This window comes from Acipenser ruthenus, chromosome 23 (assembly GCF_902713425.1).
Source record: "Acipenser ruthenus chromosome 23, fAciRut3.2 maternal haplotype, whole genome shotgun sequence".
Lineage (NCBI taxonomy): Eukaryota > Metazoa > Chordata > Actinopteri > Acipenseriformes > Acipenseridae > Acipenser > Acipenser ruthenus.
Window position 1 is genome coordinate 27,651,668 of NC_081211.1, and position 15,775 is coordinate 27,667,442.

General features: G+C 39.3%; 1 protein-coding gene across 1 annotated transcript in view; it reads left to right on the forward strand.

Annotated features, from left to right (window-relative positions):
* Nucleotides 1-15,775, forward strand: part of LOC131699666 (catenin alpha-1) — a 63,060-nt gene that overhangs the window by 41,256 nt on the left and 6,029 nt on the right. The window contains exons 10-16 of the mRNA XM_058997102.1: nt 2,227-2,319; nt 2,595-2,751; nt 3,011-3,211; nt 4,814-4,965; nt 7,387-7,497; nt 9,798-9,979; nt 11,033-11,138. Coding sequence (XP_058853085.1) covers nt 2,227-2,319; nt 2,595-2,751; nt 3,011-3,211; nt 4,814-4,965; nt 7,387-7,497; nt 9,798-9,979; nt 11,033-11,138 — 1,002 coding nt within the window. The remainder of the gene's footprint in view (nt 1-2,226; nt 2,320-2,594; nt 2,752-3,010; nt 3,212-4,813; nt 4,966-7,386; nt 7,498-9,797; nt 9,980-11,032; nt 11,139-15,775) is intronic.

The following is a 15,775-nucleotide window of genomic DNA, read 5'->3' on the forward strand; positions in this document are numbered from 1 at the left end:
GCCGTTTTTAACTAGCTCTTTGTAGCTGGAGGTGATTTTTTAAATTGTCAGTTTCTTTAATTTTGAGAATTGAGACCAATGGAGATTTGAAAGCTGCAGTTAGCGTATTGGTGCTGTCTCTGGGTTCTTGTATATAGAAGCATGAATAACTGGAATGCTACAGTTAAATATAAATAATAAATGACAACTGGTCACTCTCCCCGGTAGATTCTCCCTGGATGAGATTCTGTTAAGCTTGGATATTCGAAATTTCATACACTGTTACACTAGCATTGTGGCCTTGGGTGGCTTCTTAATACAGATGTGCCCTTTTTATTAAAGCTTGATCAGCTTTATTGCTAGCAATGATATGAAATGCAAATTGGCTGTTAACCATGCTGATGTTTTTTTAATTTATTATTATTTATTTCTTAGCAGACGCCCTTATCCAGGGCGACCTTACAATTGTTACACGATATCACATTATTTACATACAATTACATTATTTTTTTACACACAATTACCCATTTATACAGTTGGGTTTTTACTGGAGCAATCTAGGTAAAGTACCTTGCTCAAGGGTACAGCAGCAGTGTCCCCCCACCTGGGATTGAACCCACGACCCTCCGGTCAAGAGTCCAGAGCCCTAACCACTAATTTATTTTAATTTATCTTTTCTTGTATGCGATTTGTCTGAAAAGATTTTGTTTGGAAGACTGGTTCCCCAGTTTTGAGAGTTCCTACTTTTTTTAATGCATTTAATTCATTTTTTGTTTTTAGCTAATTTTATTGGCTATTAGTGATGGTCAGGGGGAACTGGGGATAGTCACTTTCTTAAATGCTGCAGTTTTTTTGGGAAGAAGTACTTCACTAAGATTTCCAGCTGCAGTTGGATTAAATGTGTCAATAAACCAGCTTCACGGTAAACTTGGTAATGTTTCATAGCAGAGCAGTAACTTTAAATAAGGGTTTGCTGGTGTGAAGAGAACCCAGTGGATGAATTAAGCAGAGGAGACACAGATGCATGTTGTGTTCATCAAAAATATGGACATTCTGTGCTTGGTATATTTGTAGACCCTTAAACTGACTGATCTAGCTCCCTGCATTAAATACATTTGCACACACTTTTTGTGCAATTTGGTATTTCTTTGAAGGACCAGCATGGTTTCATCACTGCCAGAGCCTCTTGTGTTTACAGTAGCTGTAGTTGTCATGATGGACTGGAGATTATATGATTTGCATTTCTAAACCCCTTTCTGCTACTGAAGATTTAACATGAACTCTCTCATGCCTGAGCAAATATGAACTGCTGTTTAAACACATGCTGGTGCTTCATTCTCCAATACAGCAGACACAGACAAGTAAACACAGAAGACATAGTGTGACTTCTGTCTCCCCTTTTGATTTTCTGCATTCTCAACCAGCAGCAGCTCCTACATTTTATGCCCATGCTATTACTAAAATATCCTATTTAAATGTGAGTCTCTACATTTCTTTTGTTTATCCATTCATTTTATTCAGTTTGTCCAATCCCCCTCCCCTTGGTCTGCAGCCCTAGTTCAACAGCCGCCCCCCCCCCCCCCATATGTGATATATAATTTAAAATCCTTTTAAAGCTCCTGTTCTGGTTTAAAGGACCTTGAACGACCCTATCCCAAGTAAGTTCTGAACAGTGATTCAATCCTGCTTCCTCAAAGCAACAGTGCCCCGTTCTCTTATCGATCTCTACGTTAGATTTCCTGTAGCTAGACTGAATTGAAATGTGGGGATGTGTCCACTTGATTGGGAAAGACAAAGAAGGTGCTGTTTGATTGATGTACTGGGAACCAAGTAGTAAAAACAACAAATTCAATTCCAGACCTTCAGTCCACCTTGCTTTTGCTAACCGCTGCAGAGCACAATCCCTTTGTCAGTAGCGCATTGTGCAACTGAAGATGAGCCCCATGGTGAATTGGTTTTGGAAATGTACCAATTATAATTCAGTCTAGCGCTCCAACTACTCTGGTATACTGTCAACAGTAAAATATCATTATTTGCCTTTTACTTCCGTGATGAAAGCGGTTCGTTCTCAACAACCGGCATTCCAGGGACATTTTTATACTTCAGCTACATAGAAACGTCAACTGAAGCAGCTCTGTTATTGAATTTATCGATGGCCTCTTGGAAGAGATTAAGTATATAATTGTGTATAGTATGGTAAATGTGTTTTGTCGGCTTAATGATTATTAATGGTTTGCTGTTTCTCAGGTCGCTAACCTCGCTTGTTCCATCTCCAACAATGAGGAAGGTGTGAAACTGGTCCGTATGGCAGCCTCTCAGCTGGAGGCTCTCTGTCCTCAGGTATTAAAATGTATTTTGCTGCATGCATCCGTCACAGGCGCAATTTAAATTATTCACCTATAAGCCTTTACATGTGTTAAATGCGTATTTTATTTTTATTACTTGCAAATTGATTAAGATGTTGAAGGGATTTTATTTGGATGCCAGCTTTTCACCAGTTAATCTATGTAGTGGCAAACTTGTAGCAGATACCCCTACCCTGTGTTATTACTTTCAAAAGACCAGTATAGTAGAGAATTCCCCAAATGATTAAGTGTTTGAAACTTGGTTTGTAGGTGATTAATGCCGCTCTGGCTCTTGCTGCCAAGCCCAACAGTAAGGTGGCACAGGACAACATGGATCTCTTCAAAGAACAGTGGGAGAAGCAAGTGCATGTGCTCACTGATGCCGTTGATGACATCACTTCCATTGACGACTTCCTCTGCGTGTCTGGTAAGGAAGCCCGGATTTATGGTTTTCAATTGGCTTAACAAATTTGAAAAGAAGAAATCGGTGTCTGAAATTATGGACATGCTCAGTATGTGGCTCTTTGTCTAAATGCTGCAACTAGTGGGCAACTGAAGTTCTTCCTCTTGCACACAGTACGGTAAATGACACCTGGTATATAACTTGGTACAACCTGCTGGCAGTCAAGCAGCATTTTTACATTTACCCCAGAGTGTCTCAAAAAAAACCTCTTGGTTTTGAACAGAGAACCACATCTTGGAGGATGTGAACAAGTGTGTGATCGCGCTGCAGGAGAAGGACGTGGATGGGCTGGATCGCACGGCTGGGGCCATCCGGGGCCGTGCTGCCAGGGTTGTCCACGTTGTCACCTCTGAGATGGACAACTACGAGCCTGGTGTCTACACAGAGAAGGTTATAGAAGCCACAAAACTGCTCACCAATACAGGTAAACTCGGTCTACTTGGCCCTCGTGCCAAGTCGATAGTGATTTTAAAAAATGTATCTTGCTTGTTTTACACACTTAGCATTATGAAAGTAGATGTTATCTTTTAAATCATGCTTTTCAAGTGATTACCATTTAATATTTACACTTCAATTTAATAGTCATTAAACAGTAATTGTGTCTAAATGCTATCAGTTTCCAGAGAATATTGTTTAATGTAATAGTTTAGACCTTTAATCCATTGATGTCTGTATTGTGTCTTTTGTAATTTCAATAAACAACCGTAAAGTATAGATTTTCAAGGCCTTTTTGGGGGGCCCTAAAAAGGGGGGAGCAATGTATGCACTGGTGTGTCTAATATTAAACAATGGTACTAGTGCCACAATGGGATTACTCTGGCCATGATTATACTAGGTAGAAACATATTGCTGGGTAGAAACACAAAACCACTGTTCTTATTTGTACTCTCAATACCCCTAGTCATTTTGAATGTGTAAGTGGAGAAAAAAGCTACTGTTAACACAATAGTTGTCCATCTCAATGGATTTCCTTATTTCCACCCTCCTGAACCATTATTTGTCAACATTAGACTGAACCCACCCCTGGGATCCGTCGCAAACAGCTATTGGTTAGAAAGCCAAATAAATATATAAAGTATTAAATTTGTTGTAACTGCAATGCAATAATATAATGCAGGTGTCTTTTGAGACTGGATACTGTAGGACAGTCATGAAACAAAGATACATTTTAAATTTGGCGAAAGAAAATAGGTTAGTACAGATGTGATGTAGGATGTATAACTTGATTTTACTTACTGGTGTTATTTATTTTTATTTTTTTATGGAAATAGGTTGTTTTTGAATTCTAGCGTTATAAACAAACCGACATCGTAGGATAATTTTAACTTAACCATTCCTGTTTTTATTCCAAACTTACAAAGCATCTGTTCTAGTTGTTTGCCCTCCCTACAAGTTTAAATGCTGCCCCATCCATGATTTAATCGGTTTAAAATCCAATCATCATTTATCGCTACAATTTCTGTAGATCATTTGAAATGTTATTTGTTCAAAGGCAAGTGCTTTTAATTTGTATTCATAAAGAGAGCTTGTTTTGTAACAATAAACTACAATTAGTTGCCTGGAAGGCTTGGTTGGAGCGTTATTTGATTCTGGCTGGCCAGTTCAAGACATAAAAGGGGGACCAAATTACATTTTGGCTTAATCAACCGGGAATTCGCGTACAGTGATGCTGTGGCTTGGCATGTCTCGGTGACTCCTTTTGAAACCTACTTCTCAAAGCCTCGGGGGCTGGCCTGAAACTGTTAAAGCCCAGAAGGCTTCTTTCAAACATACTTAAACTGGTGGAATAAAACAGTGTTGTAAAGGGCAACAATTTTGTTTTCAAACCATTTGATTGCCTTATAAAAACAACACTTTGACAATTATTTCAATTAGGATTAACTGGGATAATTGCTCCCTGAGGCTACAGGAATTGTTTCCAAGCAAGCTCCTGTAACTGTCAGAAAGGGTGCACTTACAGATGTTCTGCCAGCATCTTCTAAAGTGCTGTTCTAATCCAGCTGTTGATTGTTCTTGCCCTGTGCAGTGATGCCCCGTTTCAGTGAACAGGTGGAGGCTGCGGTGGAAGCCCTGAGTGGTAATCCCTCTCAGATACTGGATGAGAACGAGTTCATTGATGCCTCGCGCCTTGTGTACGATGGAGTGCGGGACATCCGGAAGGCAGTGCTCATGATCAGGGTAAGTCAGAATTTCGCGCTGAAGACATTTCCTAAATACATATAGGGTAGGGATAATTGTTGTGGTGTTAATGATTCAGCTGCTTGTTTCTGCGCCCCCCCCCCCCCCCCCAATTTTTTTATAAAAGTCAGGAGCCATAGTTACGAGACTTATATTTTGTATTACCTTGTAGAGAATCCAAGTGGTTGCAGAATGGCATTATAGGTCAGAAGGGACATAGTACTGCAATGCGTTATACTGAGGAAGCACTGTGTGATTTGTAATTTAGATGAAGACAGAATATTCAGGCTAAAATGAAGGATCAGATGACCCAGACTTAACTGTTTGTGATATAGTTTCATATCTAGCTAGGCAACCCACATTGCCTTTTGAAACCAGTTCTGTCAAATTCCCTCTACTCTGTACTTTTTTGTACTTTTTTTGTATTCTGTACAGTTCCTGATTTTGTGTTGACAGTAGGGCATACTTGGATAGCGAGATGTGGTAAGCAGTTCTGTAGGCTTGATGACAAAGGTGACCCCTGAAGTCTATTCCAGTTCTGTACTGTAGATGTCTTTTTGTGTATTAGTTAGAAAGCTGTGAAGTGACTCATTTCTAATAGGCAGTCTGTGGTCTGGTTTAGCTTGTAGCTCCAGTTGCAACATGAGACCCTGCAGCTCTCTTGTTTCATACCTGCATGCCAACACTCCTGTCGTTTTGCTGTGATTTAAATGATGCCTATTTGCAATGCAGCCTCCAGCTCTCTCGCAATGAGCTGCCTCATTTGTTTAAAATGAGGAATTTCCTGACCTTATTTTAAATATATATATATATATATATATATATATATATATATATATATATATATATATATATATTTTATAAATGTGTTACTTTTACACATTTGATGGCTGCAGATATATTGTTCCTTTCATGTTTAACTTTGGACTGTGAAAGCAGGCATTTTGATTTTAGTGCTGGTGGTGTGTATTTCATTTGGGTCTCCAGCAATCGCAACAGAATGCATGAGCAAAACTGCTGCAGATTGAAACTGCTGCCAGGTTTCTTTTTACTGCTGTATTTTAAATTGCAGTTATTAATCTCAACAATAAATGTCATTTTGCATAGTCCTTGTGTCTACTTCCTTCCATATGGTCGCCACTGACCTCACTGGAGTGGGTGGATATATGCAGAAGTAAAATAAAACCACAAGAGAATAGTGATTGGCAGGCGATTTGCAAAAGAATCCCTGATTTGAATTATATGGGGACCGATGGGGGGGGGGGGGGGGTTTAATGCAAGAGTAAAATATATTTTATCCTTGCATTAGTGCCAAATATAGAGGCAGCACATTTGCACGTATCGTTGATTTCAGATTAAATCAAATTGGTCGTCCAGGGTCCAGATTTGTGTCAAAGTGCTACATCGGAATCAAGCCACTATGAAGCTGGTCTGGAAATGCCCCTTGTTTGGAAAGCAGTCGGTGAATCACTGCTTGGAGGATTTCCAAACAAAGTTGTCGGCTTGTACCTTGCTCATGTGCGTCCTGCATAAGTGTGTGTGACCATCTGCGGTGATGCCATGCTCTTGTGCTTTCTCGAAGCAGAGTTCCTTTTTTTTTTTCTTCTCATTAATTCTAAATATATAACACAGATTTAAGTCTCAGAGCACACTAAACTTTTTTTTTATATAACACAAATCATTCATTTTGAAATCTGCATGCACATTTAGATACATTAAGCAAATCTTGCAGTGTGCAAAGCTTACACTATCACCTCATTCCCTTAGAACATTTATTTTTAAATAAGCAATGTCCTCCTATTCTAATGCTGTGTCCACTAGGGGCTTGAGCATATTAACATATGGGAGAAGAGTTATTGTATGCCTTGTGCTTGGCATTCATTGCAGAAATTGGAATGGGTGAAGTACTGGCATTGGGGGGGGGGGGGGGGGAGAAGGGCAGCTGCAGGGTTTTGCATGAAAAAAAAAAAAATATATATATATATATATATGCATACATGCATACATGCATTCAAACCCCTGACCAATTCTCTCATATTGCTGAATTACAAATGGTATATTGAAATTTCATTCTGTTTATTTTATTTTAAAACACAAACTCAAAATCAATTATTGTAAGGTGACATTGGTTTTATGTTGGGAAATATTTAAGAAATAAAAAACTGAAGTATCTTGCTTATCTTATTAAATATCTATATATCTCTCAACTTGGAGATATAGATAGTAGTGTATAGGTGTATTTTTTTTTTTTTTTTAGCAGTTCATTTTCAAGTCTGAATCTGGTTTTCTGCTTGTTTTATTTTTATTTTTTGCATTTGTTAGTCCTTGCTGTGTGTAGACATGGATCATCATTGAAGAAAAGTCTAATGTCTTGCTAATGACAGCCAGGTAACCTCTTCGTGTAACACCTTTCCCCTGCAGACCCCAGAAGAACTGGACGACTCTGACTTTGAAACTGAGGACTTTGATATCAGGAGCAGGACTAGCGTCCAGACTGAGGATGACCAACTCATTGCCGGCCAGAGTGCCAGGGTGAGGAATCTGCATTGTTTCACATTGCGTGCTGAATTCAGATAACCTTTTGAATAGTGTCACACAGCCTGATCTCCATGCATCCGCTGCTTCCTGAATTGACTAGCTGGATCAGAGCGATCTGAGTTCTAAATCTGTTAATTACAAGTATTGCCTGTGTGGTTGGTTGGTTTTTTGTTTTTTTATTTTTTTTCAAACATGCACATGGAGGAGGCAGTGATGGGTTTTCTGTGTATGTGGATTCTTAGAAATAAATGAAGGCAGTACATGAAGTTTCCCTGAGATTGACAAGGAAAACCAGCAATCTCGCATTTTTTAGACGTAACAGGGCTGTAAAGAAATAACCATAATTGCATCTTAAAGGGTACTGTCACAGTTGTGTTCAAGAAATCGAAGCAGAACTCAAGTTAAACACGCACGGCCTCTTTTCTGAGTGATCTGCTACAGGCTCATATGCTTTGTAATGAACTGCCTGGTACAGAGAAGGAACTGTAATGGCTACAGTAGAAATGATTGGGGGGGGGGGGGCAGCACAACACTAACTCCTACTGTGCTTTTCAGTGGGGCTTTGTGTAATAAAGTGCCTTGGGTTAAGGAACCATTTGCGTGTTGTTGTGTGTGGTTGTTTTTTTTTTTTGTTTTTGTTTTTTTTTTTAAAAGGGATCCATACCCCTCCATCTCACACAGGCCACTGCTGTTGCAGTATGACGGCATTCTAAATCCACTCTTTCTGAAGGCAGAATTTAAAGGGCATTAACAATACCTGTAGAAAATACACACTGTGTTTGCGTGGAATAGCTACGCATTTTCTGTGAGTTTACAAAAGGGGTATCTTGCAGCTAAACAAAATTATTTGAAGGCAAAACCCATGTGAGACCTGTAGATTTCAACTGAATCTTAATTAGCTTCAAAATAGAGCATTCCCCTGCAAGCATGGGAGGAATATTCAAAGACAAATGCGCTGTTTTTAAATAAATAAATAAATATATTTTTAAAGCAGCAATTGATCATTTTCTAAAAATAACCTGATTTCTTATTGGGTTAGATGAAAACAGGTTCACGGTGATGCAAGCATTGAAATTCAAGTGATTTGATGTGCTCAGATTGCCAACGATGGCACTGCATGTGAAAGTCAAAATTATCACGAAATGGGATTCCTTTGCAACTACTGCTGCCACTGCCCTATCACTCAAAAATGTAGGTGTGTGGACAAAATAAGGGTGTTGGGGTTGAAGTTGCAATTTTACTTTTACAAATATTTGAGAAATGTTTGCATATATATATCTAGATATCTATATCACACTCACCATGTCATTTAAAAGACGTACATGTCTTTTAAATGACGTGGCGAGTGTGTGGCCGATAATACACATTTGATACGATACTATTGTCTTGCTTTAGCCAGCACCTTACTAAGCATTGGAGTGCACATATGACTTTTTCCTTTCATAGTTTCACTCATGCTTCTGGACAAATAGATGCAAACTGGAACAAATGCATTCTCTCATGCCTTGTTTACTCCTAAAACTACATTTGGAGCATTGCTCTTTCTGCACAAGTTGTTTTGTGGCTAAAGCTGCCCTGAATAAGTACAGTATGCTACCCCTGATAAGCCCACAATTGATCAGATGTTTTCCACTTCCAAGTTAATACATGCCTGCTGAGAGTAGAAACCCGCATAGTTAGGAAAATGAAATGCCCTCTACCATGCAGACACATTCACGCACTGACTGGTATACTGTACAAGCAAGATTGATGACCCTAAAGTATTTAGAGCATGATTTGAATTGACACTAGTCTTTCTTGCACACCTGGCTGGTACTACCAGATTGAAGTAGACCAGTTCTTGTTCACGTGTCGGAGTTCCCAGAGCTTTGCTTTTCTAAATAGAGGTTGGTTTACAGTAGTTTCGATTACAAAGGGCATCCTTGTTGGCCAGTCTTTGCAGATTGCACTACTCGTATGTTAAAATACGTTTTTTTTTTTTTCTGGCGCAATGAAACTGGCCTAATAATAAATTAGACCCATGAAGTGAAGTCAAAAGCCATTCAAACAGTATTTTCCATGACATCTATCTAAGGACTGACCCAAAAAAAAGTGATAAAACGAGTTTCCACAGGAAATTAAACTTTGTAAAGTAAATGCATATGGTATGCAGTCACTATGTATACAAACCGTGGATTGGGCATGAGCGTGGCTGACTTGCAGCACAGAGATGCATCCTTTTTTGATGCAGTAGTCTATCTGCGTGTTGAATTCCAGTATTGCAGTGACTAACAAAGTTCTTGTATTCTTCCTAGGCTATCATGGCTCAGCTTCCCCAAGAGCAGAAAGCCAAGATCGCCGAACAGGTGGCCAGTTTCCAGGAGGAGAAGAGCAAATTGGATGCCGAGGTGTCCAAGTGGGATGACAGCGGCAATGACATCATCGTGCTGGCCAAGGAGATGTGCATGATCATGATGGAGATGACAGACTTCACCAGGTGGGTACAGCAGATTTGCAGTAGGTAATCTCATGGGCATGACTTTGAGGACCACTGGTCTAGGACTACCTAATGTTACCTTGGGTAATAGTCAGAGGGTTTCTCACTGGCGAAGCTTGATTTAACCCTCCTTTTTTCTATTGTTATAGGAAATAAACATTCAATATTGATCAGGATATTGGCTCAGTTGCCATCATAAAATGTCCAATCTACAGTAGACATGAATAAGCCACAAATCTAGAAACTACACATTTTAAGCTTTCGGCGTGCAATTTTTGTATGTACACATCCTGTGTAATTCTGTAGATCTCTAGGCTTTGCTTTGAGTGATTATGTTCGTGTGGACGTATAGGCTGGTTTTCATGACTTGCACTATGTTAATGCTTCCCACAAAGGGTTGAACTCTGATATGCTGAACACTTGTTTACTTACAATAAACTTTAACCCTTTTACTCCCTGTCTTCCCTTTCCTTGCATTAATGCTTTATTGAATAAAATAACCTTGACAGCCATATCAGTTGTGCAAACTGGAAATTGTGAAGCCACAGTATTGATTTTATCACAGTCTGCTACCTTTTTAAAGTCCATCTGACACAGGCTCATTTATGTTTGGCAATCTGCTTCTCCCTAAAGGATGAAGGAACTTGCTATAAAGCCGCTTTTAAATCCATTGTGTTGCATGCAAATTATATGCAGATGTATGCAAAGCTACTTGGCTCAAATAGTGGGGAAGGTGGGAATATCGACCATGTTTTAATTAAAATGCGTATGAGAGAAACATGTACAAGGTATGACACGTCTCGGTTTTATACACCCCCTGCAAGATAGAAAACCTTAGTTCAGGTGATGGCACATGCTTGTGTAGGGAGGCCACACTTCTGAATATGGCAGGTGTATTGGAGAGTGTGTGTAGGCTTAACTGGCACACTGTGTGGTTAGTGTTTAGTAAAATTTGAGCTGCGAGCTTGTATTTATTAGTACGGCTATAGATCATTTTAATTGGTTTAAACTCTTTATGTTGGCAATTCATTGTAATTCTAACTTTTATTGTAGGGGTAAAGGGCCACTGAAGAACACGTCTGATGTAATTAGTGCTGCCAAGAAGATTGCTGAAGCTGGTTCAAGGATGGACAAGTTGGGTCGTACCATTGCTGACCGTGTAAGTTACCCTTTTTTTTCCTTGAACGCCAGCATTTTATAACTGCTTCCTTCCAGCAGTTGGATTCCACAGAAGAAAGCAGTCTTTTTTTTTTTTTTTTTCAAAAAATGCAATCAAAAAACCCCCCCATCAGTCTCAACATTTCCTTTTTTAACCCCTGCTCTGCTGCTCTCTCCAGAAGACTGCGAAGGCTCTTGTATTTCAGGATCCTTTTGTTATTGGCCCATTTACCATAATTAACAGACTTATTGTTATTTTTTTAATTGTATTATGTCTTCATACTCCTGAAAACCTGATATGAATCTGCCAGACCCCTACAAGTTTTAAAGAAATAAACTCACCAAATAGGATAAGATGCTGTATGTATGCCGATGCCACACCTGTCTGCACTGCAGTTTATTAACAATGTATGGCAGGCCTTGCAGGACTTCTCATAAGAATTTCATGTGAGATGTAGTAAACAAATCATGGCCTGTTATTGCACACTAATGTCAAGTCAACAATACACATGGTGCTCATTTTAAGCATTATAATGCATACACAAGCGATTGCTGTTCAACTCCTGCGTAGTTTATCAAAACCATGTACACACAGGGTTCGGGCTTTTATAATGGTTCTGCCCTGTGCTGTGTTTTTTTTTTGTTTTTTTTTTAAATAAACCACATTAATTGGCAACAATGTGTTCCTGTTTGCCTGGCTGGAGGTAGAACTGTAAAAAGCAATCTGTCATGAGTTGCTTTTAGCATGGCAGTACATGTAGAGGCGCCCTGTGATGTGCAGTTGAACAGCAGCTGTGCAGGGCCAGTAATTGGTGCTGTGTAGTGGTGGTTGAGAACAGCACAGGATGTCATGATCACTGACGTGAGCAGAGTGTGTGGAGTCCTGCGGCTTTGTCTGCACTCTTCTGTTTGTTCCATGGTCCTTTTGTCATTTTTTTTATTTTTGTATCGCTTGTAATTTTGCTGTAGCCTTTTTTTTTCTTTCATTCTTTCTTTACATCCACAAACCACTGTTCTGTCTCTACTGACTGGGGATTTGGGGAAGACACTTGTCTCCTGTGTGTCTGGTCTGGGGTTACAACCCTCCCTTTGCATCAGAGCTTGTTTCAAGAGTTAGATTTGTCAGTCTGGTTCTGTTTTCCCCATCCATCCTGATAAGGGGGCTGTTGTCTCTTATGGGAGAAGCCCCTCTAATGGAGAAGGCAGACATTATTGCTGAGCTTTGTGAAGCGCACAGTCTGTCATGGGATGTTTTGTAGGTTTCACAAATATTAAATAGCCTAAATCCTTAGGGAATTGGATGAGTGCACTTGCTTTCACACCTACAGTATACGGAATGGCTGCCTGGTTGCCATCTTCTAGGTTTTGCTTGTTGCAACCATTTTCTCTCAATGTGTTTATTTCTAACTGCGGAAGGCAATGAACTTTCAGATTCTGTAACACCTATTTTTTTTTAGCTTAGAGGATTGGATATCTAGTGGCCTGTTTTTTTGTTCCCTTTTACATTTTATAGAAAATCATGCAAATGTGCTTCTCCTGTCAGAAGATGAATGGACTTTATTTCTGCTTCATCAGTCAAAATTTCCTCTGCAGGAGCACTGGCAGGGTGTGTGCCTTAAAGCCCTGAGGAACTGGCTGATTTTGATGGCATTTTCTGTCCCCTGTTTAACCCCGAAAGTGTCTTGAATTCAACAGTCGGTTCAATGAAATGCACTAAATCGTTGCAGTAGTGGTGTGTATTTAGTGTTTTATTCAGGACATTGCATGCTTTCCCTTTGTAACAGGGGGGTTCACATAACCATTAATACATGTACAGTTATAGCAAATTGTATAGCCCCTTTGAGTCGGAGATCTCTGAAACTGTTCAGTTTCGAATGCTGGCCTTGTTGTGGTAAAAGACACACATGTACTCAAACTAGTCCTAAAAAGGAAACCTCCTGGGGGTGGTATCTGAAGACATCCCAAGCCTCTTTTGCCCTTTTCACAAATGGCTCTTAACAGCATGTCTCCTTTTAAATCCTTTGAAAAAAAGGGACGTTCCATTGCTTTTAAACTTTGCATGGATACATATGTTTTCCTCAAATACAGTATCCACACCAGGGCTGTATACAAGACTCCCACGCATCCAAAAAAGGCAAGGGATATTTATGAGCTGCAGCTGCAGCCACCTGTGTCCTGGAGAATAAATGCCCAGTAGACTGCTGGATGATGAAGCTCTAGCTACTATATTTGGAAAGGACCTCCTTCCTGCACTTGTTTGACTTTGGCTGCAGTCAGATTTGTTTTTTATTGGACAGCCTGCCATGTTATTTGGCAGCCCATGCCGTGCTTATTCCAGGGACAGACCAATTAGACTGTTTTTAGGCCCCTGACAGGGAGTCTCTTGTCAAAGCTGCTTGCTTGGCTTTTAAGTAAACAGTTTGTTTAGTATCTTGAGCTCTGTTTTACGAGCATGTGGCTCTGAATAGGTTTTTGTGAAATTCATGGCATTTTTGTATTGCCCCTCCCACCACCACCTCCTCAAATATCTTGTGTACTTTTTAGTAAACCATTTGTCAGTCTACTGCAAATGTCTCCTTATTTGAGAAGTACAAAAAAAAACAACAACGTAGCATTACAGGGTTTTCAATTAGTCAAGGTATGTGGCACTTGCAAGGTTAGGGGGCTCCGATCTTGTTGTGACACAGCCGAGGGGGGTGTTTACATGTTGCAGTATATTTCAGTAAAAAAGTGTAAATTGCAGTGCTTTGTTATATTTTCGATTTTTATAAAATACTCCACAGCAAGCACATATATTGTAAATATTTTCATTGGCACAATCTGAGAGCCGTTTTGGTGATTTGCAGTTTTATTTCACTGCAGTCAAGTAACCTGCAGTACATTTAATTCCCTAAATACAGGTGTTTTTATTTTACCTTTTTTTCTCTGCAGTACACTTAATCACAAGTATTTTAATGTGTTAGGTTTTCACATTGTGAGCGATGAACTTTGTTTTCCCTGCAACAGCTGACACTGCTTTTAGTATAAAACTCGCGCTACATTACTGTTTTTCATTATGGTAACGTCTTCAATATTACCATTCCTGCTGCTTTGGCTGATGAGATATGATCAACTTATCTCACTAGGGAATCTGCTGTGTGATTAAATCATTCTTAAACTCCAGAACTTTAGGCACTCTACGATTTGACTGGCAAAAAGAGAAGGTTGGTTTATTGGAGTTCACAAAACTTTCCAGTATGTTACGGTAACCTTTTCACTTTTTTGTTTTAATAATTGAGCTTTTTGCTGCATTACAGCCCTTCATTTAAAAAAAAAAAAAAAAAAAAAATCTTTGTTTTCTGAGCATTTTGTTAATGGCATGATGTGTGCAACACACAAACCTTAAGTATTTTAATTTGTTCTAAATTTCTTGAATGCAACTGTTCATTTTAAGCAATTTCACAACAGTACTCGCACACGTTTGTCACCTTCACAACTGTTGCATGAAACTGGCGTTGCCATATTCTGCTGCTGTTTTAATACAGTACCTCTGCACTGAAGCATTTGTATATCAGTTGACAAGGGGCTCGGCTGATATCCCATCGTGCCTGTCTTGGACGTATATACATGAACCCCCCAGTGTGTATCTGACCAGCACTTGGGTAAATATTTTTACGATATCACAACAAAGGGAATATGCATTTTTTGGGCGCATATGTATAGCTATTACGTACTATATATCTCATTACAGTATGATAATGCAACAAAAAATTGACAATAATACCTGAAAATCGTAGTATTAGGTGGTGGATCATGCTGGTCGCTGGCTTGTTTTGAAAACCCTGGCATTGCACCTTCTGAGATTCATTCCAGGAATTGTATGTACTGTTTTTCAATTTCTGCTACTGAACATGAATTTTGTTGTCGTGAACATTAAGGAGTCTTCACAGCATTCTTTTCATCCTTTTTTTTTTTTTTTTTTTTTTTTTTTTTTTTTTTTATTTATATTTACCTGCCACTGCCTCGTGCATCTTTCCCTCTGTCTGTATGCTTTCATCTTCAAAAGCAAATAGATAATTTGATGCATCATAATGCATTAGAAAGCACTCTTGTTGCTTGCAGTTCATTAAACCTAGGCATACAGGCATGTTCCACAAAATCAAAGCCTTAGTCTGTACAGAAGGCTGTTGTCATCCAGACCCGCTCTTCTGGCAGGAATTAAATCATGACAAGCAAGGCTATTCTGCCAACCCACCAAAGTTTTAAAAAAAGAAAATAAATAAATTAAAAAATCATGAAATGGGTGTCAAGTCCCTTTTTTAATGTGCATGATTCAGACTTCAAATTCAGACACATTCTTTATACATACATACAAGCATGTCTGGATGAATGACCCCCCCCCCCCCCCCCCCCATGAGGTACTAAACTGATGCGATCAATCTGTCGCACCTGGTTCCAATTTCTCTTTAGGGGGGGACATCAGCCATTGAAATAGGTAATGGTTGTTACCAAATAGACCGATCCTCTTTACAAACCTTTTGGAACACAAAGCAAGGTTTGTTTATCCAGACTTTTCTAACTTTTTTTTTATCCTCGCCCTTTCGCATACCGTAGTTAAGGACATTCCTCCATTATGCACAACAACAAGGTTTCTCTTTT